At 46.6% G+C, this 27,062-nt stretch overlaps 2 protein-coding genes across 2 annotated transcripts in view; one reads left to right on the top strand and one right to left on the bottom strand.

Moving 5' to 3' along the window:
* The window catches only part of SLC18A2 (solute carrier family 18 member A2), a 190,788-nt gene extending 183,704 nt beyond the window's left edge, over positions 1-7,084 (bottom strand). Inside the window, exon 1 of the mRNA XM_068111736.2 lies at positions 6,955-7,084. Within this exon, the coding sequence (XP_067967837.2) occupies positions 6,955-7,084 (130 nt within the window). The remainder of the gene's footprint in view (positions 1-6,954) is intronic.
* Positions 1-27,062, top strand: part of PDCD11 (programmed cell death 11) — a 698,902-nt gene that overhangs the window by 278,433 nt on the left and 393,407 nt on the right. The gene's annotated exons all lie outside the window — the stretch shown is intronic.

Raw genomic sequence — 27,062 nt, 5'->3', positions numbered from 1 at the left:
ATAGGTCATGTGTGTAAGGCAGTCAATGTGGATTAAACATGGATAGGTCATGGGTGTGAGGCAGTCAATCCAGATTAAACATGGATAGGTCATGGGGTTAAGGCTTTCAATCTGGATTAAACATTGATAGGTCATGGGTGTAAGACAGTCAATCCAGATTAAATATGGATAGGTCATGGGGTTAAGACAGTCAATGTGGATTAAACATGGATAGGTCATGGGTGTAAGACAGTCAATCCGGATTAAACATGGATAGGTCATGGGTGTAAGACAGTCAATCCAGATTACCATAAACATGGATAGGTCATGGGTGTAAGACAGCCAATCTGGATTAAACATGGATAGGTCATGGGTGTGAGGCATTCAATCCTGATTAAATATGGATAGGTCATGGGAGTGAGACAGTCAATCCTCATTCAATATGGATAGGTCATGGGGTTAAGGCAGTCAATGTGGATTAAACATTGATAGGTCATGGGTGTAAGACAGTCAATCCGGATTAAATATGGATAGGTCATGGGGTTAAGGCTTTCAATCTGGATTAAACATTGATAGGTCATGGGTGTAAGACAGTCAATCCGGATTAAATATGGATAGGTCATGGGGTTAAGACAGTCAATGTGGATTAAACATGGATAGGTCATGGGTGTAAGACAGTCAATCCGGATTAAACATGGATAGGTCATGGGGTTAAGGCAGTCAATCTGGATTAAACATTGATAGGTCATGGGTGTAAGACAGTCAATCTGGATTAAATATGGATAGGTCATGTGCAGCTTCACCTTCGATGATAATGTGCACCTACATGAGCGTGGTTATGTGGATCTACACGAGTATGGTAATGTGTATCTACATGAGCATGGTAATGTGGAGCCACACAAGCATGGTAATGTGGAGCTACCCCAGCATGGTAATGTGGAGCTACCCCAGCATGGTAATGTGGATCTACACGAGTATGGTAATGTGTATCTGCATGAGCATGGTAATATGGAGCTACCCCAGCATGGTAATGTGGATCTACACGAGTATGGTAATGTGTATCTACATGAGCATGGTAATGTGGAGCTACCCCAGCGTGGTAATGTGGATCTACACGAGTATGGTAATGTGAAGCTACACAAACACGGTCATGTGGAGCTACCCCAGCATGGTAATGTGGAGCTACATGAGCATGATAATGTGCATCTACATTAGCATGGTAATGTGGAGCTTCAATTGCATGGTAATGTGGAGCTACACCAGCATGGTAATGTGCATCCACATAAGCATGGTAATGTGGAGCTATATTAGCCTGGTAATGTGCATCTATGTGCATGGTAGCATCGACTGCATGGTAGCATCGACTGCGACTGCATGGTAATGTGCATGGTAGCATCGACACGAGCATGGTAATGTGGAGCTACACCAGCATGGTAATGTGCATCCACATAAGCATGGTAATGTGGAGCTATATTAGCCTGGTAATGTGCATCTATGTGCATGGTAGCATCGACTGCATGGTAGCATCGACTGCGACTGCATGGTAATGTGCATGGTAGCATCGACACGAGCATGGTAATGTGGAGCTACACCAGCATGGTAATGTGGAGCTACACCAGCATGGTAATGTGGAGCTATATTAGCCTGGTAATGTGCATCTACATGACCATGCCAATGTGGAGCTACACCAGCATAGTAATGTGGAGCTACCCCAGCTGGTAATGTGCATCCACATAAGCATGGGAGTGTGCATCTACATGAGCATGGTAATGTGGAGCTACACGAGCATAGTAATGTGGAGCTACACGAGCATGGTAATGTGCATCTACATGAGCATTGAGCATGGCAGTGTGCATCTACATGAGCATGGTAATGTGGAGCTACACCAGCAGAGTAATGTGGAGCTACATGAGCATGGTAATATCAGGGCAGATGCGGATAAATATCAGGGCAGATGCAGATCAATATCAGGGCATATGCCCATCAATATCAGGGCAGATACCTGTCAATATCAGGCCAGATACCTCTCAATATCAGGGCAGATACCTATCAATATCAGGGCAGATACCCATAAATATCAGGGCAGATACCGATCAATATCAGGGTAGGTACCCATAAATATCAGGGCAGATACCTAGCAATATCAGGGCAGATACCTATCAATATCAGGGCAGATACCAATCAATATCAGGGTAGGTACCCATAAATATCAGTGCAGACACCTATCAATATCAGGGCAGATAACTATAAATATCAGGGCAGATGCCTATCAATATCAGGGCAGATGCGGATAAATATCAGGGCAGATGCAGATCAATATCAGTGCAGATGCCTATCAATATCAGGGCAGATGCGGAAAAATATCAGGGCAGATGCCTATCAATATCAGGGCAGATGTCCATCAATATCAGGGCAGGCGCCGATCAATATCAGGGCAGATGCCTATCAATATCAGGGCAGATGCCTATCAATATCAGGGCAGACACCTATCAATATCAGGGCAGATGCCGATCAATATCAGGGCAGATGCCTATCAATATCAGGGCAGACACCTATCAATATCAGGGCAGATGCCTTTCAATATCAGGGCAGACACCTATCAATATCAGGGCAGATGCATATCAATATCAGGGCAGATGCATATCAATATCAGGGCAGATGCCTATCAATATCAGGGCAGACGCCTATCAATATCAGGGCAGATATCTATCAATATCAGGGCAGATGCCTATCAATAGCAGGGCAGATGCCTATCAATATCAGGGCAGATGCCTGTCAATATCAGGGCAGATATCTATCAATATCAGGGCAGATGCCGATCAATAGCAGGGCAGATGCCAATCAATATCAGGGCAGATGCCTATCAATATCAGGGCATACGCCTATCAATATCAGGGCAGATATCTATCAATATCAGGGCAGATGCCTATCAATATCAGGGCAGATGCCTATCAATAGCAGGGCAGATGCCTATCAATATCAGGGCAGATGCCTATCAATATCAGGGCAGATGCCGATCAATATCAGGGCAGATTAGTGTCAATATCAGGGCAGATGCCTATCAATATCAGGGCACATAACAGTCAATATCAGGGCAGATAACAGTCAATATCAGGGCAGATGCCTATCAATATCAGGGCAGATAACTGTCAATATCAGGGCAGATGCCGATCAATATCAGGGCAGATAACTGTCAATATCAGGGCAGATGCCTATCAATATCAGGGCAGATGCCTATCAATATCAGGGCAGATGCCTATCAATATCAGAGCAGATGTGGAAAAATATCAGGGCAGATGCCTATCAATATCAGGGCAGATACCGATCAATATCAGGGCAGATAACTGTCAATATCAGGGCAGATGCCTATCAATATCAGGGCAGATGCCTATCAATATCAGGGCAGATAACTGTCAATATCAGGGCAGATGCCTATCAATATCAGGGCAGATAACTGTCAATATCAGAGCAGATAACTGTCAATATCAGAGCAGACCCCTATCAATATCATGGCAGATACCAATCAATATCAGGGTAGGTACCCATAAATATCAGTGCAGACACCTATCAATATCAGGGCAGATAACTATAAATATCAGGGCAGATGCCTATCAATATCAGGGCAGATGCGGATAAATATCAGGGCAGATGTAGATCAATATCAGTGCAGATGCCTATCAATATCAGGGCAGATGTGGAAAAATATCAGGGCAGATGCCTATCAATATCATGGCAGATGCCTATCAATATCAGGGCAGGCGCCGATCAATATCAGGGCAGATGCCCATCAATATCAGGGCAGATGCTGATCAATATCAGGGCAGATGCCTATCAATATCAGGGCAGATGCCTATCAATATCAGGGCAGATGCCGATCAATATCAGGGCAGATGCCTATCAATATCAGGGCAGATGCCTATCAATATCAGGGCAGACACCTATCAATATCAGGGCAGACGCCTTTCAATATCAGGGCAGACACCTATCAATATCAGGGCAGATGCATATCAATATCAGGGCAGATGCCAATCAATATCAGGGCAGATGCCTATCAATATCAGGGCAGACGCCTATCAATATCAGGACAGATATCTATCAATATCAGGGCAGATGCCTATCAATAGCAGGGCAGATGCCTATCAATATCAGGGCCGATGCCTATCAATATCAGGGCAGATATCTATCAATATCAGGGCAGATGCCTATCAATAGCAGGGCAGATGCCTATCAATATCAGGGCAGACGCCTATCAATATCAGGGCAGATATCTATCAATATCAGGGCTGATGCCTATCAATAGCAGGGCAGATGCCTATCAATATCAGGGCAGATGCCTATCAATAGCAGGGCAGATGCCTATCAATATCAGGGCAGATGCCTATCAATATCAGGGCAGATGCCGATCAATATCAGGGCAGATTAGTGTCAATATCAGGGCAGATGCCTATCAATATCAGGGCACATAACAGTCAATATCAGGGCAGATAACTGTCAATATCAGGGCAGATGCCTATCAATATCAGGGCAGATAACTGTCAATATCAGGGCAGATGCCGATCAATATCAAGGCAGATAACTGTCAATATCAGGGCAGATGCCTATCAATATCAGGGCAGATAACTGTCAATATCAGGGCAGATGCCTATCAATATCAGGGCAGATGCCTATCAATATCAGGGCAGATGCCTATCAATATCAGAGCAGATGCGGAAAAATATCAGGGCAGATGCCTATCAATATCAGGGCAGATACCGATCAATATCACGGCAGATAACTGTCAATATCAGGGCAGATGCCTATCAATATCAGGGCAGATGCCTATCAATATCAGGGCAGATAACTGTCAATATCAGGGCAGATGCCTATCAATATCAGGGCAGATAACTATCAATATCAGGGCAGATAACTGTCAATATCAGAGCAGACCCCTGTCAATATCAGGGCAGATACCGATCAATATCAGAGCAGACACCTATCAATATCAGGGCAGATACCGATCAATATCAGGGCAGATACCTATAAATATCAGGGCAGATGCCTATCAATATCAGGGCAGATGCCGATCAATATCAGGGCAGATACCGATCAATATCGGGGCAGATGCCGATCAATATCAGGGCAGATGCCTATCAATATCAGGGCAGATGCCTATCAATATCAGGGCAGACACCTATCAATATCAGGGCAGATACCTATCAATATCAGGGCAGATACCTATCAATATCAGGGCAGATACCTATCAATATCAGGGCAGATACCTATCAATATCAGGGCAGATACCGATCAATATCAGAGCAGACACCTATCAATATCAGGGCAGATACCGATCAATATCAGACCAGACACCTATCAATATCAGGGCAGATGCCTATCAATATCAGGGCAGATGCCTATCAATATCAGGGCAGATGTCTATCAATATCAGGGCAGATACCTATCAATATCAGGGCAGATACCTATCAATATCAGGGCAGACACCTATCAATATCAGGGCAGATACCTATCAATATCAGGGCAGATACCTATCAATATCAGGGCAGATGCCTATCAATATCAGGGCAGATACCTATCAATATCAGGGCAGACACCTATCAATATCAGGGCAGATACCTATCAATATCAGGGCAGATACCTATCAATATCAGGGCAGATACCTATCAAAATCAGGGCAGATGCCTATCAATATCAGGGCAGATACCTATCAATACCAGGGCAGATACCTATCAATATCAGTGCAGATACCGATCAATATCAGTGCAGATACCGATCAATATCAGAGCAGACACCTATCAATATCAGGGCAGATACCAATCAATATCAGACCAGACACCTATCAATATCAGGGCAGATACCGATCAATATCAGGGTAGATACCTATAAATATCCACGGACCCGTATTCTGTACTGCTGAACATACCAAATAGAGTAGGTGAGTCCCCATGCACAGAACATACAACTTAGCTCGCTCTGTCCATCAAGCGAGTCCTGCTTTGTCCCACGCATTGATTCAATCATTCAATCTATGGACATCCTCAGCTCGCTCTGTCCACCAAACCAGTCCTGTTTTGTCCCACGTATCGATTCAATCATTCACTCTATGGACATCCTTAGCTCGCTCTGTCCTCCAAACCAAACAAACAAACACACACAAACACAAACACACACAAATACACAAACACACACAAATACACAAACACACATAAACACACAAACACACACAAATACACACATAAACACACAAATACACACAAACGCACATAAACACACACAAACACACACAAACACACAAATACACATAAACACACACAAACACACACAAATACACACAAACACACACAAATACACACAAACACACAAATACACACAAATACACAAACACACACAAATACACACAAACACACACAAATACACATGAACACACAAACACACACAAACACATACAAATACACACAAATACACACAAACACACACAAACACACACGAATACACACAAATACACATAAACACACAAACACACACAAATACACAAAAATACACAAACACACACAAATACACACAAATACACAAACACACACAAATACACACATATACACAAATACACACAAATACGCAAAAATACACAAACACACACAAACACACACAAATACACCCAAATATACATAAACACACACAAATACACACACACACACACACACACACACCCAAACACACAAACACACATACAAACACACAAACACAAACACAAACAAGCAAACATAAACACACACAAACACTGACGTGTTTGTAAAAACACTGACGCTCAGACGGTGTAAAATAAAGCTTATAATAACATTAACAGCAATAAGTCATGAACGATTTAAAACTCAAGATCCTAGTTTTATATGTCGTTTGTCCAGACATGGTGGTGAGACGGTCCTATGTACATGTGGGTTGTGTGTTTCCCGGGACGATTCCGGTCTGTGCTTGCTCACTTACCCACGACCGTGAGAAGCATGTTGTCCAACAACAGAGCAATGAACACGATGAGCAGGATGAGTTTCCGAGAGCCACGACCGTCTTGAACGGCACGGAGCGGACGCAGCACCAACTGAGACACCACGTCCATGGTGGAACTGCTGGAGGAGAAGAACAACCAGCGGAGGCTCCGCAAAGTGGACACCGATCCCACAAAGGGAACTTTGGGTCTTTCTAGGAGGATAGTTCACCCGTCTCACCGAGACGCGAGTTTGGAATGAAAGAGGCGGAGGTACCATGGGACAAGGGTTTTATGAGATGGAGTGGGAAAGCAGGGAGGGTATGATGGGAAGCAGGGAGGGTATGATGGGAGGCAGGGAGGGTATGATGGGAAGCAGGGAGGATATGATGGGAAGAAGGGAGGGTATGATGGGAAGAAGGGAGGGTATGATGGGAAGCAGGGAGGGTATGATGGGAGGCAGGGAGGGTATGATGGGAAGAAGGGAGGGTATGATGGGAAGAAGGGAGGTTATGATGGGAAGCAGGGAGGGTATGATGGGAAGCAGGGAGGGTATGATGGGAAGCAGGGAGGGTATGATGGGAAACAGGGAGGATATGATGGGAAGAAGGGAGGGTATGATGGGAAACAGGGAGGGTATGATGGGAAGCAGGGAAGGTATGATGGGAAGCAGGGAGGGTATAATGGGAAGCAGTGAAGGTATGATGGGAAGCAGGGAAGGTATGATGGGAAGCAGGGAGGGTGTGATGGGTAGCAGGGAGGGTATGACGGAAGCAGGGAGGGCATGATGGGAAGCAGGGAGGGTATGATGGGAAGCAGGGAGGGTATTATGGGAAGCAAGGAGGATGCGTCGGAGAAATGGTTCTTGTGCTTGAGTCAAGCGCCGGATTTATCATGGTGGAGGCTCTTGGGCACACATAGGTGGTGGAGGTGGCCCTTTCTGCCATGCACCAACGAATAAGTAAGGCAGTGCTTTGTTTATTCATTTACATAGATATATATATATATATATATATATATATATATATATATATATATATACATATATATATATAAACTCAACATCAAAATAAACTTATCAAATCTTTAGAAAGACACGCATTGAAATCCTCCACGCAAAAATGAAAAATATTTGAACACAGAGGTAAAGTTCAGCTATCTTTACTAAACACATATCAATAAACAAGAGGTTGCCTCAATCACAAAAAAATAAAAAAGCATGAACATCACAAGGGGTGGTGCAACAAAATTCACAGCACTGCAACACAAAGGCACGCACCTGAATACAGTCAAAACAAGAAAAAGAGCAATCAGAGATTGCAAACCCTCACCAGGATGTATTTTCAGTGGTTTTAAAGGCTTTTGTGTTAAAACAAATATGGCGGCCGAACCACGTGACCGATGACGTCATCATCATTTTTTTTTTTTTTACCAATTTATTCCTAGATTATGCTCAAGAAATTTCATCTTGATCGGATGAAGTTTTGTACTAGTCGAATTATGACGTCATAATGGAGGCACCTATGCCATCATCATTAACATATTTTATTCCCCATGGAGAGTTCTTTACAATGAGCCATGTCTCAACTTTTTCTATTCAGTGCTTTCAGAGATATGGAGGTGCAATTTTTTCGGTTTTTCCAAGATGGCGGCCGAACCACGTGACCGATGACGTCATCAATTAATTTTTCTCCACCAGTTTATGCCGACGTTACGCTCAAGAAATTTCATCTCGATTGGATGAAGTTTGGTACTTGTCGAATTATGACGTCATAATGGAGGCACCCATGACATCATCAGTAACATATTTTATTCCCCATGGAGAGTTCTTTACAATGAGCCATGTCTCAATTTTTTCTATTCAGCACTTTCGGAGGTATGGAGGTGCAAATTTTTTCGGTTTTTCCAAGATGGCGCCAGAACCACGTGACCTGTAACGTCATAATTATCATTAAAAAAATTATACAGGTGGAGTTGCACCTATGGTGAAAGTTTCCTGTCAATCGGACCAACGGTTGCAGAGAAAATCATATTTATTCTGTGCGGACAAACAAACAGACAGACAAACAGACAAACAAGAAGACGTCATGCATAGCACGATACTTGCAAAATCCGCCTCCCACCCCAAGAAAAAAAATTCCATTGATACAGCAAATTGTCCATTTCATCAAGATTAAAATTGACAATCTTGATAAAATTGACAAATTGACAATCTTGACCTCGGGTCAAGAGGAAGAAAAGTGACGATTTTTCAGATGAAGAATGATGATTTTGGAAGGTTGACCTTGAGTTGACCTTTGACCTTTTGACCTCAAAAGTAGTTAGTTTCCCTATTTAGTGACTCAATGTGCAAATGCTGTTAAATTTTCAAGTCAATCAGATGAAAATTGAGGATTTTAAAAACTTGGCCTATGTTGACCTTTTGGCCTACGTTGACCTCAAAAATAGTTGGTGGTTGAATTCAGTGACCATATATGTAAATCCTCTTAAAATTTAAAGTCAATCAAATGAAAATTGGTGATTTTAGAAATTCGGCCTATGTTGACCTTTTGTCCTATTTTGACCTCAAATACACTTGGTGGTTGAATTCAGTGACCAGATGTGCAAGTCCTCTTCAAATTTCAAGTCAATTGGATGAAAATTGAGGATTTTAGAAATGTGGCCTATGTTGACCTTTTGGCCTATGTTGACCTCAAAAATACTTGGTGGTTGAATTCAGTGACCAGATCTGCAAGTCCTCTTCAAATTTCAAGTCAATCGGATGAAAATTGATGATTTTTGAAATTTGGCAAAGTTGGTGACCTTTCGCCTATGTTGACCTTTTGACCTTTTGACCCCAAAAACAGTAGGCTTCTCAATTGGGACGACTTATACAACTTGGTGAAGTTTTGTGACGATCGGTTTAGAATTGTGACCTGTAGGCCGGTGACAAACAGACAAGCAAACAGACAAACAAACAGACAGACAGACAGACAGACAGACAGACCCACAAACACAACCGACCAATATACTTGCAAAATCGAACAAACAAACGGACTCAAATGCAATACCCTCTCCTCTGACGAGGGTAACAAAATGACACAGGAATGGACACAACACTCCTAACAGTCAAGGACAGAATGACAGCAGTCCTCAATATCGTGTGTGCCCTCCCTGAGCTGTGATGCAGGTTGTACACCTCCGATGCATGCTCTGTACCAGGCGTCTGATGCGGTCCTGGGGAAGTCTGTCCCACTCCTCCTGCAAGCCTTGAAAGAGCATTTGCCGATTGACAGCCGATGATCTCCTCAATGCAAGACGTCGACCAAGCTCATCCCATAAATGCTCAAATGGGATGGAGGTCAGGGGAATAAGGCATCCAAGGCATCACTTCAACACCCTGTTCCTGGAGGAAGTTGGTGGTCAGGCGAGCAGCATGGGGTCGAGCGTTGTCCTGCTGAAAAACTACGATGTCACGATGAGCCTGGAGAAATGGCAGCAGATGAGGTCTCAAAACTTCATTGACATAACGCTGACGAGTGAGATTGCCTTCAATGACGACCAGAGGTGTCCTGAAATGGGTGGAAATGCCGGCCCATACCATCACACTGGGTCCTCCCCAACGATTGATCTGGCGAATACAGCATGATGCATACCTTTCCTCACCTCTGCGCCATACCTGTTGACGCCCATCAGCAGCATGGAAGCAAAATCTGGACTCATCGCTGAACAAGGCTGCACTCCACTGCTGCTGTGTCCAGCGGCGATGCTGCAGACACCATCTTAGTCTGTTCCGCCCATGCACTGCGTTCAACACTGGACCTCTGCAAGGACGTCTTGCCACCAGGCCCGACTTCTCAAGTGCCTCCGCACAGTAATAATAATAATAATAATAATGCATTTATTTTATATAGCGCTTTTCAGGAAGCCCAAAGACGCTTTGACAGAGTGCAAAACATAATGCATAGCAAAACATAAAAACAATTGCAAAAAAGAAGAATCAATAGGGAAATATTCAAAGCACAAAGGAGGGAGAAGGAGAGGAGATAGTCAGGGGTTAGATGCTGTGGGTTAAATGTTGAATGCAGTGTTGAACAGGTGGGTCTTGAGTGATGTTTTGAATGTGGTGAGTGAGGAGGAGTCTCTGATGGTGTGAGGTAGTGAGTTCCAGAGGGTGGGTGCAGCGATGGAGAAGGCCATGTCCCCCCCAGGATCTGAATTTGGTCCGGATGGGGGGGGGGGTCAGGAGGTTGGTACCAGCAGAGCGGAGGTTGCGGGTGCGAGTGTGTCTGGAGAGGAGGTCAGCCAGGTAGGATGGGGCCAGGTTATGGAGGGCTTTGTAGGTCAAGAGGAGGATTTTGTACTGGATTCTCTGGGAGATGGGGAGCCAGTGAAGCTTGTAAAGGACGGGGGTGATGTGGTCACGGGTCCGGGAATGGGTGAGTAGACGGGCAGCGGAGTTCTGAATGTATTGGAGTTTATTGGTGATTGTTGAGGGTGAACCATAAAGGAGGCTATTGCAGTAGTCCAGACGGGAAGTGATGAAGGCGTGGATGAGGGTTTCTGCAGCCACGGAGGAGAGGGATGGACGGAGACGGGCGATGTTTTTCAGGTGAAAGAAGGCTGTCTTTGTGATCTGTTTAGTGTATTTGTCGAAGGAGAGGGTTTGGTCAAAGATGATGCCAAGATTCCGGATGTGAGGGGAGGTGGATACTGGGATACCGTCGATGTTGAGGGCAAAGTTATGGGTGGATTTTATGAGCGTTTTTGGGCCAATGATGATTATTTCAGATTTATCATAGTTAAGTTTGAGGAAGTTGATTTGAAGCCAGGATTTTATTTCAGTGATGCAGTTTGTCAGGATAGAGTGGGTGGCGGTGGAGATGGACTTGGTGGAGATGAAAAGCTGGATGTCATCGGCGAAGCAGTGGAATTGGAGACCATGACGGTGGATTAAGTGACTGAGGGGGGACAGGTAAAGAATGACGAGGAGGGGGCCAAGAACTGAACCTTGGGGGACACCTTGGGGGAGGGGAGCAGTGGGGGATTTGCAGTTATTGATGGAGATGAACTGGCGTCTGTCAGAGAGGTATGATTTAATCCAAGAGAGGGCAGTGCCGGTAATGTAGGGCAGCATCAGTAGCGACACTGATGCGATTGTTGTGGCGACCTTTTGTCACTTCAGCTGTTTGCGTCGCAGGGCAGAAACGAACACGAAGATGCTGCAGCACAATCCAGCGGTCTTGGTTTGGGGTGGTTACCCGTGGTCTTCCTCTTCGTGGACCATCATTCACAGTTCCAGTTTCACCATAACGATTGGCCAGGTTGGAAATTGCAGGCTGTGAGCAACCAAGACGTTGGGCAATTATTCGCTGGCTTCCACCAGCCTCAAACATCCAAATTGTCCTTAAACGTTGTTCAGATGTCAGGCGTGGCATCTGAATTTTCTTGTTGTATTCCCTGTCAGAGTCCTCTAGAGTGACTATAGACAGCAGTACATGAATGTCCAACCACGAGAACTGAAGGATTTCATTATGAGGGTCATTATTTAAAGGGAAAGATCCCGAAACAGAACGACTCAAGCATGCCATTGTTGATCAACCAGGTGATTGAAGTGAAGTTCCCGTTACATAATCAGCCATTACAATTAAAGAAACGTGCTTGTAAAGCTGCTCATTTCAAAAAATGACACAAAGCTTGCTTGACACAAAGCTGACGAGTGAGACAAAGGATCTGACACAAAGGATTTTCCTATCACGCGAATCCGGATTACACTCCCCCTAAAATAGATTAATTAATTATGTAAAATGATTAAAAATCACGGGGCAACCCGGGTTACCACGTGGTGGATCATATATACATCTTTTATTTTATATATATATATATATATATATATATATATATATATATATATATATATATATTGTTACGGATCTCGGACGTCGGCGCTCCCCTTATCAAGGGGGGGGGGGGGTTAATCCCCTTGTCTTCTTATCTGGCCGACCCGAGTCCTGGGGGTTATAACGTCCTTCCCGGCGCGGCGTTAGATAGGGTTTGTTAGACCGAGGGGTTCACTACTACCTAAGTACCAACGCCGGCCAGAAACTTGGGAATAACTCCCGCTCGAACCACGGATATGTTGGAAAATGCCGAGCGGATAGCAATCCGCGATCCGAGCTATTAACAAAGTGACTAGACCCAATTCTAGCGGTTCCTAATCGTGCCACGTTTACCCAAATGAGAGAAAGGACGGATGCGATCGGATGGAGAGGAAACCAGAAGGTAGGAAGAACAAAGATGGGTTTATTACAAATATACAGAAAGAAGAGGAAACGAAAGAATGTACAGGAAAGGAAGAGGAAGAAGCAGCACACAGGGCAGTCTTATAACAGTCTTACTCTAATACCCCAGACAAACATGCACACTCACACGGGGTTTGTAGCTGGTGGATGGTCAGGTAGAGGGTTCAGGCTCCAGTCGACTCCAGTCCAGGCTCCGGTCCAGCGGTGAAACCCGGTAGGCAGCTCCGCGCATAGTTGGATGCGAGCGGACAGTTTATATAACGGGGGAAGCTGGTGTCCTTCATACGTAATATTTGCACGTTCGTGCTACACGCCCCCTCCCCAAAGTCCTCTTAATCAGCGCCAGCGAGTGAGTCCTTAACAAACGCTGCCGTATCTCTCCAACAAGCGGGCCTCCGACAAGTCCTCCAAGTTCTTTGAAAATGCGCTCTCTCCCATCCGAGTCCTTTCACAAAGGTGCGCTCCATATCAGTCCTTTTACAATGCAATCAGCGCGCTCTCCCGACAAAAAGTCCGTCAAAGGGCTTTGCGTTTGCGCTTATATAACGCGCCACGCGATTACTCCGTGCTCCTCAAAGCCATGCCTGCCAGCGATGTTCCCACAGCCCTGGTTGGCTGGTGCAGGCTTACCGGCCACGCCTTTGATGACTGTATGACGTGGCCACACCTTCTTCTTGCCGTTCCGCCCCCTTTCTCGGGCCTTACCGCATGGCTTATGGCGGCGCTTGAGCGAACGCTAAGGCAGCGAACGCTGCTGGCAGAGGCGCGTAATGGCGTCGCTTGGAGAGGGAGGTCGCAAAATGGACGAAATGAAATGGGCCTACTTCTTATTTGATTGACGCAACGCAGATTCAACTATTGGAAACACGGCCTTATCTAAAACACATATTAATGAAATAGCTGAAGTCCTGTGGTGGCCTCCGTGTTGCTTGTGGACTAACTAGGGGTGCTACCTTTAACCTTTTAATGATGAGATATTTACAAGAGTTTATATACAAGTGTGGGTTCTAAAACCGCAACACTGCACTCCCCCCCCCCCCCTTTTTTTCCAGGCTTTACCGAGCCGAAACAAAAGGGACTATCTTTTAAATTAATGTGACACTTAGGTGTGGTTACCTTCTACTTTTAACCTCACCCTGAGAGCGAGAGGTTTTAACAATAGATATGTCCCACCTGCTGCGTTGCATCCTACCTAACTGACTCACGCCCACAATTAACCGAATTACGGAATTATTCTCATACTAAACATTTAGCCGGTGGAGAGCATTATTTACAAGACACTAATTATTTACAAACTGCAACCCAGGACCTGTCTTTTGTGGGAAAAGAGAAGATGGTTTGAAAAGGGGAAAATGCCATTGCCGTGCACTGCACCGATACACCATACCATATGTACCCATAAAATGCACCATAAAGCACCATAATAAAGAAATGCACCACAATGAAAATGCACGAAAAGCACCAAAAATGAAAAGGCACAAAAACACTTTAAAATAATAAATGGTGTCTTCTTCTTCTCTGCTGGGCCGATGCACCTTGGCTTGATTGATGGATCTTCTTGCTTGATGTTGTTTTAATTAAAAGGGCACACACCGCATCCGCTTTTTATTATTTGTATGGCCAGCAGGGCCAAACTCAGGTGGTCCACCTGCATGGCATCGATGCCACTTGAACAGTGGTCCACAAGCCAGATACCGCTGGCAACAATGGTCGGTCCCAGCAGAGGTGCCAGGCCACAGAACGTGTGGTCCATAAGTGGTGCCAGGCCACAGAACGTGTGGTCCATATGGTGCATCAGTGCAGGCAGGAGGCAGCAAGGGTGCGGGCGCACAACTGCGGACACCTGCACACTCCCCTCAGGCACAAAAGAACATGGTCCATGCGTGGGGAAAGAAGACAAACAGAGTTAGCGGGGGCAAGGGCGCATGGGTACACATCAATGCAAGGTAATGCAAGGTGAGGGGCGCAGGAGAGCGAGCCGAGAAAGCTCGTCCCTAGCGTACGTCCCCCCCCCCCCCCCCATGTCACCTACTCTACCCTTGCCCCTACCCAGTATTTACACTTTTTACAACTTTACCAATTCCGTCACTACCGTCTTGTCCCCCATGTCTCCCCTAAACCAAATTCGTCCCCAATCCCTCCCAAGAAGGAAGGGATGGAATCAACACAATGTCTCCCCCACGTCCTGATGCGTCTTACATTCCAAATGCTTGCAAAAACTGGTGTGGAGTCCTGTTACCTAGGTGAGCTGATGCAGATGGCACGAAGAGACTTTCCTCCTAATTATCTTCTAAATGACATTAACACTGTTTACACTACCCGCGGTCTTGCCCTGCCAATCCATTGGCCATCATTAAACTATGTGGTTCTAAAAACCAATTCCCATTGACCATACTGTGGCGCACTCCCAATTTGGGGTCTCACTCCCCCGGTTTTTCTCCCTGTGCCCTCGCACAATTTCGGGGCTGGGGCGTGTGGCTCACCAGCAGGTCCGCTCACCTGCACACCCCCGCCACTGTAGTTGCCACCCGAGCTTACCTAGCTCCTCACCCTAACCTGGGGAAGGCCCTCTGGCTCCGTTACCCCACTAATTCCCCCTTTGGCATCGGGCTACCCGGGTCCTCTCTCGGGATCCACGAGCCCCACTGAACTCTACTACCTGGCTACCAGAGCCTACCTGCGGCCTCACCTGGCTGACAGACTACCAGTTAGTAGGGTCATTTGCTTGGAATCCGTGACCATTTTGTTCCTACCTTTTTCTCTCGATGGATTTGACAACCTGAACCATTTTAAAGGAAAATTAGCTCCTATGCCCCTCTGAAAAATGACGGCTAACTCTGCTAGAGCCCAATATTCAAAATGGCCACCAACGCCATCTTGAAAAACATGAATGAGATGCACTAGAAGTAAGAATGAGGTTTTTTTTTCCACTAATGTTTGCATGACACTTACTCATTCTAAACTACATACTAATTGTACATACTAATCTGCCACTTCACTGTCACTACATGATTCACTGTATGAGCCACTATCAGAATCACTGTCCTCACTTTCACTGCTATCATCACTGTTGTTCTCTGCCTGCGGATTTGTAGGTAGTGGTATGGATGGGGGAAGTGGGGGCTGGGTTGAACGCACAGGCAGACATAGGCCATTTACAAGATGCCATCTATGGCCGATCGGTGAGGGGTGACTTTGGAGCTGGTAATGCTTTTGCAAATATGCAAGATAGTTTGCACGCTCCAAGTGTGGATGGAGACTGTCCAAGTCAGGCACAAGTCGGATAGTGCTTTTTTTCTTCTGAGCTCTCCACTTCGCTGCCCTCGCATCTCCCAGGGTCTTGCTTTTGGTATCACCATAGACATATCGAATGACAAACCGCTCCAAATCACTGATGACCTGTTCTGTGACTGGGAGCTGTGTACCACATGCTGCTAGCAGGTCGTGTGCCTCTTTAGACTTCTCCAGACGATCTGCGATGAGCTTCTTGCTTGCTCCATAGAAGCCAGAGTTGTGGTCACACCCAGTGAGGACATGAAGTTGTATGATGGATGCAGCCATTGCCTCACTGCACAAACATCGGGCATCGATAAGCTGACGTTTGCGTTTCACACACAGGATTCCTGTTGTCTTCTGAGCAATATATGCCGCTTGCACGTAGTTGTCTGTGTCCTCTGTGTCAAGAACGGCAGCTGCTGTGTAGCTGTCTGACCGGAGCACACTATATATGGTGAGCATTGCCGTATCTGCCTCTGCATGGGAGCATGTGAGCTCTGGCACAAGCTTGCCTGTGGTGAGATTCTTTGCAGTGCTGCCAACTACACAGCAGATGATCTCGGTGCTAGTTGTAGCTGCTGTTCTCTGGAATTCCGTTTGAAGAAATGCCTGAAGGCGGATTTTGTTCTCAGGTTTACCCAGGAGAGCATGGAAAACTTTACTAGAAGGAAATGTATCTTCTGTCTTCATGAAGACATTGCTGATTGGCAGGTTTTTTTGGCGCAGTATTCTCTCATTGTCCTTGATCGTGTAATTCTGATCATATGAATCATTGACGCAAATGATGCGCTCAGCATGCTTGTGTCTCGTTAGAATGAAGTGCACCAACTTCTCTGCATAATCTCCCCAGGTATACTTGGTACCGTCTCCCTTCTCTCTGTCTTCTATGATAGGAGTTGTTAGGCGCCAGATGAGGCCCATATCAATAATAGACGTGTATACATCAGGCTCTGGAATGACAGTCATAGTTAGTTTTTGTTGAAGCTTGCTTTTCTGTGCCTTACGGATGGTTCCATTGACGTTGAAGATGGAAAGGCACTCGGCTGTAACACGATGTTGCAGGACTTCTTGAAGTTTGAGGGCACCACTCGTTTCAACCAGTCCGAGAACAGAGGCCAAGGCATTACGCTCCATTTCCTCAGTCTTTCCCTTCAGGTTCTCACCATCTGCTTTCTTCAATTCCTGAGTTGAAAAGTTCAAACGCTTGCTACGGGGAACTCTGTCGTTGAGAGACTTGGTCTTGGAATACACTCTCTCATTCAAGAACTGCTTCAGTTTGCTTGTGCCATCCTCCTTTGCCGATTTCAAGTCGGCAGCGAGAGCGTCTGAGGCTGGGATTCCTGACTGTAGGGATCGAAGTGTCTTGTTTGTATGGTCAAATGGATCACACTTGAATTCAGTGAGACATGCGCTTATATCCTGTACAGCTTGTTCATCCTTCTTCATTTTACTCGACGAGCAATCAGCATGCTTCCCTTTTCCTTGTTTCTTGCGATTAGCATGTCGATGGACCTTTGTTCTCACCCGATTGATGTTATTCACATTCCGAGTGTTTGAAAGGAGCTGCTTTTCATTGTTCAGAATGGCCAACCAACCAGACTTCAGCTTAGAGCCCTTATTCATTGTTGACTCTATCCATATGTCGAGGGCGACACACGAATATGGTTTTCCTGTCATTGACTGTGCAAACATACCACTCTCCATGAATGCAGCCTGATCGACAGGAAGGGTATCAAGCACTGCGGTGAAATCGGGGAGATGCCGACCATAGTTGTTATTATCATAGATTTGCATCAAAGGAAGCATGAGCTTGAGTGAGGACTTGAACTCAGTCCAGTTGCTTGTTCTGATTGCATGGATATTTTGAGTTAGAACCTCAACCATTTCCATGAATGACATCCAGTGTTCTACTTGTGGGGCACCCTCAAAGTCCTTGAAGAGAGCATCAACGAGGTCCTTCAGCTCAGCATTTCTCTCCAGCTCTGCATGTTCATCTGCAAGTTCCTGTGCATCAATCGGATGTCGAAGCTTGGCAAGGGATGCCTTTACTTCTTCAGATAGAGGGGAATCTTCCAAAAGTTTGTCTATGACATGGTGGACCAGAGTCTCGTAGAATAGTCGCAAGCAGCGAACCCCACGCTTAACATGTTTTCCACGAAGGGCCTGATCAACAGACCCGTCTGCTATAACACCAGCTGCCACCAACACATCTGAGATGCCAGATCCCTTAAACCTCTTGTATATAGTGTAAATGAACGACATTTGGATGTGGAAGGGTGCCATGAATGGTAATATTTTGCTGAACAGCTCAGCATTCTCACTTTTCAACTCTAGCATGAGCACGTAGACAGGATGATCACCAACAATTATTGCAAAAGGCATCTTTTTTTCTTCGATTGATTTTGCAAGCTTACACATCACATCATTGAGAATTGTCTTACTGGGTGGGTTGGGATAGGTCATATGGTGTATTGCTCGACTCTTCTCATCTGCATTTGACATGCTGACGTGAAACCCTGAAAACCCAGGCACAGTCTGTTCTTCTGGCTTAGGTCTCGTTCGGTCATCTTGCGCCCTGGCCAATGCATGGATCACACCACGAATTCTTTGCACCGATGTGTCAGGAGGAGGAGTACTTTGATCAGCTGGTGGCTTCCTGAGAGGTGGTTCCCCACGCTTCGCTGTCTTGTATGGGTTGACTTTTTGCATTTCACTTCCGAGCTCTTTGAGAATTGTCGAGAGGTTTGATGCAAAGTTGGCACCGGGAACTGGTCTATCCTCGTGATTCTCGGAAGGAAGTTCTGTATCAAATGATTCTGGCTGCACAAACATGACATTAGTGTGGTGTGACTGGCCAGCACCGGTCAGTGTGTCGCTCTTGAAGTCATCGTTGTCGACTATAGCGATAGCAGGCTTACCCTCAGCTAGTTCGAAGGGGCAATCAGATGAGCACTTGAGGTCATTGACCACCCAAAAATCTCGCAGCATAAGTACATCATTGTAACTGATGCCCAGTCCATCTTTGTGCATTATGTCGACTATCTCCCTACTCTTGGTCAGTCCATGTAGCAAGACAGAGATATTTATCTCAAATGCAGTGCGTTTTCCAGTGATGTAGCTTGTGAGGATAGATGCAATCGATCGGACGGATGGACTGTCATCAATTGCGGACTTATTTGGGTGTTTCAGCCATGTGAGCAGCTTCAGCAGGAGCTCACTGAGGTCTTCTTCTCTCTCCAACTCGTGTATATATGGGAGCCAGGGAATAGTATTTGTCCTGATGACTTGCTCTTTGAGTCGTGCCGCAACATTCATCACCAACTGATCATTGCTGACACCCAATGAAGATATTGCCGCCTCGATGTATGTACCTGCTGCTGTTGTATCATATACCAGTTCACTCACATTCTTTTGAATGCGTTCATGAAATCCGATGTCTTCCCCAAATTCATTGACGAGAATTTCCTTTAAGTAGCTGGATTTTACTACTGAGTTATGTCCGTGATTTGAGATAATGCGCTTATAGTCCTGCAGCAGGCCTTGCAGTGTGCAAATTTCATGGTCTTTGAAGATGACTTGACGAATATGATGAAAGAAGAGAGCTTGGGCCTCTCGGAGGTTTACACGCTGCAGATGTTGAGTGCTTTCATCTGAAAGGGGCTTGTGGTCGCTTAGATATTTGCGCCAGCACGCACGACGGTAGCGGATTTCCAACCCAAATGCTGTTTGACTATCTGGGATGGATGCAATCAGAGTGTCAAGTCTCAATCTCATGACCTCATCTTCCAGACGGACAGTATGTAACTTGAATTTAGTCCAGGCATCTACTGTTGATAGGAGTAAAATATGCTTGTCACGATCACTACTCTTGTATGCCCCTTTCATGCACCACACACATAGAGTCTTATCGTGAGGACACCCATACTGGAGCGGAGCCTTTTAGGTGCACTGGCCTCTGGGGAAGGGTCTTGTTGATCTGATGCTTCATCTCTTTCAAGACGTTCCTCGGATTTGTGTTTGCGTTTTTCGGCTTGAGAGAGCTTGCGCTTGCTGGATAATGATGCATAACAAGTGCTATGCATGTGGTGACCCTTTGGTCCCTTCTCCCAATCCACATTTTCATGCATATGTTGAAACTTATCAAGTTCTTTCCATTGTAAAGACTTTTCCCGGATGGATGCCCACTTCTCAGGTGTAATGTTTTCCAAACGATCATCTGCAGTACATGGCTTACCACAGAGTAAAATGCACTCGTATTCATTTAATGTCTTGTCTGGTAACTCTTCACTCTCTCTTCTATTATCCATTATTTCGGTCACTTCACAAGTCTGCGATTTTCATCAGATGGGCATGCGATGCATCTGAAACAGTACAAAAGTAATATTAGATATACACTAGATTTTTTCCCCACTTCGCCGTATCGTGGGCATGCGATGCATCTGAAATAATATAAAAAGTAATATTAGATATGCTAAAATTAGTGGAAAACAACTCACATGCCCATCTAGCTTATCTTGTGCCAGAGATATTGAAGGAGCCCGTGCTCCAGCATGAGACGGACAAAATGACGGGCAAGACACAAACTCGTCCGAGAAGATATTTATTGTAAAAACCAACTCGGGAACTCTAAAAAGCCCGTTTATCGGGCTGCATATATATCACAAACAAAAAACATAACCGAAACCGAAAGCCACGCCTCTCAGGCGAGGCGTGCTTCGGTGGTCACGTGACCGACAGGTGCAAAGGATTATAACCGCATGCGCAGCACGCTTTGGTGGTCACGTGACCAGCCACCCCGGCGCCGCAGTTCCCCACCGGTGACGTCACCGGCTGGAGCAAGGAGATTCTGCTGCTGGTCTCGCTTGGGGGACCCATGGGTCGCTACAATATTACATTTCATGTTTTTCAAGATGGCGTTGGCGGCCATCTTGGATTTAGAGGTCAGAATGATCCCTAAACTCTACAATAACCATTCCGGTGGATTTGTAATGCCAGAATTAGTGAAAAAGGACACCTCATTCGTCCTTGTAGCTCATCTGATGCCAGAGATATTACATTTCATGTTTTTCAAGATGGCGTTGGTGGCCATTTTGAATATTGGGCTCCAGCAGAGTTAGCCGTCATTTTTCAGAGGGGCATAGGAGCTAATTTTCCTTTAAAATGGTTCAGGTTGTCAAATCCATCGAGAGAAAAAGGTAGGAACAAAATGGTCACGGATTCCAAGCAAATGACCCTACTAAGTGGCGGAGTGCCCATTTAACCATTCTCACTAACAGGCCACATGCCCAGCCATTTCACTTTACTCATGCACCAAACCAAGCAATACCTTGCTACTTTCTGCACCACAGATGTCAATATCCAACCAAATTTACCTACTTTTAACCTACCCTCCCCGGGTATTCGTGAAGGGGTCCATCCTTCCCCCATCCACTCCTTCGCACCATACACTCCACTCTACGTATTCCACACTACTCACTCCACACCATTCATTCCACACACCTGTACTTCACTTGCACGTCATGCAGGTCAATCACTCAACACACACACACATCCTTCCCGAGCATTGCCTCATTTCACCAGCACTACCTAGAACTTACATTCGCAATGCCTCATTTCATCACCCTCACCACAAAGATTCTCATGCACACAGAATCATCTGGCTGTCTATCTCCCCTAATATTAGTGCTCTCCCTGTCATCCCTTATACTATGCACATCCCCCGTCATTATCAACCAACTACTCTACTCTACGTCCCCACTACCTGTACAATGTCACTACTTAAATCTTGGTCACCTATGGTCATCTCTACGTCCCTATACATTTATCCTAACCCTCCCGGCCTAGTTTGTACTGCCACCCCCATAAAACTATAGCTCATGTGCCCAAACGGTAATGTGAATGGTAAAACTACCATCCATCACTACTGCTATCATTAATCGTCCACTATTCTCTGAGCCTCTCAGTGCGAATACATTTTCATCACAGCTCGGCTTCAAAAAGCCGAGCAATGCATACGGTGGTCTGTCTCCTGTAGGTTGGGTCTGTCTAGCATTCGGATTCAGGGGAGGAGGTTTTGTCAGGCCAAGGCTCCAGGCACCATCTCGGCGCAACGCTTTGCGCTCCCAAGCGTGATGGCCCAGCCTTCCCTGACCGGAGCGCCGCCACCGCAAGGGGGCGCCGCTCCGAACCCTCCTACCTCCCCTCGAACCGGGTCGGTCGCCTTTTGCCTGGCAAAGTGCGGCACCGACCGTGCAGGGCGGGGCCCGGCCCGGATTGTGCATGGCGCTCCCTGTAGAAGCGCCGCGGCAACGATCCCCGCCGGCCCCCACAGCACACAAAGCGCACCACGCCCGGAGAGCTCGCGTCGGCTATACGTCAGCCTAACCGCTGCCCCGGTCAGCGTCGATGCTCGACTCGCATGCTCACACCACGCGTTCCTTTTCTCATTCGCACATCCAGGCGTCTCCATACACTCCATGCATTCCATGCATTCCTCTCGCGCACATTCTTGCGCACTCTTACCATTCACACACTCTGTTACATCCTCTGTAACTACCCTGGGTGTGCACTCTTGCATCCACCCACTCAGCGCACACCTGCCCATGGGTGTGCAATCCCCTGTCGCACACCCAATCACACGCTCTGGTGTGCATCCCCACACACTCCCTCCATCCATATCCATCTCACACCCTGTATCGCTCTCGCTCTCACTATCACCCTCTGTTCCACACTCACTCATCGGTGCACACCTTTTCCTCACACACGCGCCATTTCCTTTCATACAGCGCACCACGGACCTTCCACAAGCGCCCGGGTTACGCCGGGATCCCAAGCGCGTGAAAAATCCTCTCGCGCCAAATCTTTTCGCACCATATACAGCCCGTCTTACCTTCAGGATCCTCTTCTCCACACGCACCTGCAAATCTTTATAAGGATTAGCAAGTATGGCATCAGGATGCGAATACAGACTTTGTACAATTTCCATTTCTTCCTTCAATTCCTGTACTACCTCTGCCGTCTTCTGACTCCCAATTTCCACTATTTCTTTGATATCCTCCTTAAGCTCGACGACCGCTGGCGCACATAACATCAAATTTTCCAATTCCGTGGTCATCGGCTTTTCTATACCCCGGGTCGCGATTTCTATCCCGGTCCACCCAGCTGTGCCTTGCTCCACTTCGCTCAACCCACGCTCCTCAAGCCGCGCTACCTCGTTGCGTACCCATGTGCCCTTCCCGCGCAACTCACAGTCTCTTTCCCTCTCCAATGCTTTTATTTTATACCTGGCTTGCTCCCTCGCCAACACCTCGTTAATTTCTCGGGCTTGGCCACCCATGTCCTCCAATTGACCCCCTAATTTGTGCTCTAATCCCCCAATTTGGCTTCCCATATCATTTCTCAATCCGCCAATTTGGTTTCCCAATTCACTTCTCATTCCCTCAATTTGGTTTCCCCATTTATTCATTTCCCTGCTGGATTTGTCAGCCATCTTTTCCATATACCCCATCATTTGCGCCATAAAAAGGTCCATATTCACTGGTGCTGCGGGCTCGGCTCTCGCTGCCACGTGCGAGGTGCCGCCATTTTGTGCGCCTGCAACCCCCACTACCGCACCCTCATTCCTTTCCTCCTCCCTCTCTCCCAATTGTTCTTCCCTGGGGTCCTGGGTTGCCTATAACTCTTCTTCTATCTCCTCATTTCCCCCCACCGGCATCCGATCGCCTTGGTTATCCATGGCACAATTTAATTTAGATGGTATATAAAATTTGGGCCGCTCGTAATTTTGACCAAAAATTTTCAGATGATAAAAAATTTTGGTTTGGGTCCAAATCCCACTCCTGGCACCAATTGTTATGGATCTCGGACGTCAGCGCTCCCCTTATCAAGGGGGGGGGGGTTAATCCCCTTGTCTTCTTATCTGGCCGACCCGAGTCCTGGGGGTTATAACGTCCTTCCCGGCGCGGCGTTAGATAGGGTTTGTTAGGCCTAGGGGTTCATACTACCTAAGTACCAACGCCGGCCGGAAACGAGGGAATAACTCCCGCTCGAACCACGGATATGTTGGAAAATGCCGAGCGGATAGCAATCGGGGATCCGAGCTATTAACAAAGTGACTAGACCCGATTCTAGCGGTTCCTAATCGCGCCACGTTTACCCAATGAGAGAAAGGACGGATGCGATCGGATGGAGAGGAAACCAGAAGGTAGGAAGAACAAAGATGGGTTTATTACAAATATACAGAAAGAAGAGGAAACGAAAGAATGTACAGGAAAGGAAGAGGAGGAAGCAGCACACAGGGCAGTCTTATAACAGTCTTACTCTAATACCCCAGACAAACATACACACTCACACAGGGTTTGTAGCTGGTGGATGGTCAGATAGAGGGTACAGGCTCCAGTCCAGTCCAGGCTCCGGTCCAGCGTCGAAACCCGGCAGGCAGCTCCGCGCGTAGTTGGACGCGAGCGGACAGTTTATACAACGGGGGAAGCTGGTGTCCTTCGTACGTAATATTTGCATATTCGTGCTACATGCCCCCTCCCCAAAGTCCTCTTAATCAGCACCAGCGAGTGAGTCCTTAACTAGCGCTGTCATATCTCTCCAACAAGCGCGCCTCCGACAAGTCCTCCAAGTTCTTTGAAAATGCGCTGTCTCCCATCCAAGTCCTTTCACAAAGGTGCGCTCCATATCAGTCCTTTTACAATGCAATCAGCGCGCTCTCCCGACAAAAAGTCCATCAAAGGGCTTTGCGTTCGCGCTTATATAACGCACCACGCGATTACTCCGCGCTCCACAAAGCCACGCCTGCCAGCGATGTTCCCTCAGCCCTGGTTGGCTGGTGCAGGCTTACCGACCATGCCTTTGATGACTGGATGACGTGGCCACACCTTCTGCTTGCCGTTCCGCCCCCTTTCTCGGGCCTTACCCCATGGCTTATGGTGGCGCTTGAGCGAACGCTAAGGCAGCGAACGCTGCTGGCAGAGGCGCGTAATGGCGTCGCTTGGAGAGGGAGGTCGCAAAATGGACGAAATGAAATGGGCCTACTTATTATTTGATTGACGCAACGCAGATTCAACTATTGGAAACACGACCTTATCTAAAACACATGTTAATGAAATAATTGAAGTCCTATGGTGGCCTACGTGTTGCTTGTGGACTAACTAGGGGTACCACCTTTAACCTTTTAATGATGAGATATTTACAAGAGTTTATATACATGTGTGGGTTCTAAAACCGCAACAATATATTGCTATGTCGGTGGGGTCGGAGGATATATAGATTTAGTTAGATCTGCATAGGTGGGTGCTCCGATGTCGCGAAGAAGAAGAATCATCTCGATGTACGTAATTCAGGGACCTGTCTAGCCCGGTTTTTCGGATTAAGGTGTATCTTCATCCCCATTACGAGGAATGGGGCATGTTAAGTAGTTCTCCGGTTTATGCTAATTTCCCGGTGTGTCGTCCCCTCTGTGATCATTCCGGTGTCCCTTATGGCAATACATCACATACATTAGTTAGCCCCATTAGCACCACATTAAATAAATACTCCCCTCTCACAATGACTGACCGGAAGAACCAACAGGAAGCAACCACGCACTACGGCACCATGGCAAACACACATGGACCAGGCAGGCAATAGCCACGCCCAGAAGAACTCGTGATTGACAGGGGGAAGGGGTGAGTTGGAAGCAGGTCGCTGATTGGAGAGTAGGGAAGATGAGGGACGTGCCACAATGATGTGCCACGCGATGACGTAACACCAAAGACGCGAGACGCTCGGCCAATCAATGCGGAGGGCACGAAACACTACCAACAAGTGACGCGCTCATTGGAGCAGAAGCACCAGGACGTGAGGAAGGCCTGAAAGGCCACAAAGAAGCGACACACTAATTGGCAGAGGGAGAGACCTGACGTCAGACGCCGAGCGATAAAACAACTCGCTCGCCGGCATTTTGCAAGCTTCTCGTTCTTGGATTCATCCTGCCCGGACCTCTCTCCCCTTCTCTCCCGTTTGGACCTCTTCCCTTCTTGCCTTTTCATTTCCGTTTGGACTTTTGCTTGGTGGACGTCGGAAAAACAGTGGGGCACCGACGATCATCCTCTCCTGGTGCCTGCGTGCGAGTGCTGTGCTGTGTGACGTGGGACGGACTGTGCATCGAGGCCGGTGTTCGCGCCAACGACCGAGCAGTTCGTGCCAGCTCAGAGCCTGACCATCCTTGACGAACGATTCCTGACATCCAGACAGATAAGCCCGCATCCACAAACACAATGGTTTCTTTGATTCATTCGTCAATTTGTTGTGTAGTCGAAGTCTGTGTGGGAGCACTCCATTATAGGCATTTAGTTTTTACCGGCGCGTCCATTGTTCTCGGGTTCCGTAAAATAAACTCGTTTCTTTTTGTACATAATTCCATTTTCATTTGTGAGTTACTTTTCAAAGGGTGAAGACATCGTCGAGGCCACCCAGGTAAGCCGGCATTCTCCCCCAAACCCCCCTGCTCGCATATCGTCCACCATGAATTGGAAATGCCTTAAAGTAAGCTCGATTAGCCATCC

Source organism: Myxine glutinosa, chromosome 3 (assembly GCF_964187855.1).
Source record: "Myxine glutinosa chromosome 3, kmMyxGlut1.1, whole genome shotgun sequence".
In the NCBI taxonomy this organism is placed as follows: domain Eukaryota; kingdom Metazoa; phylum Chordata; class Myxini; order Myxiniformes; family Myxinidae; genus Myxine; species Myxine glutinosa.
This window is presented reverse-complemented; position numbering and strand designations above follow the sequence as displayed.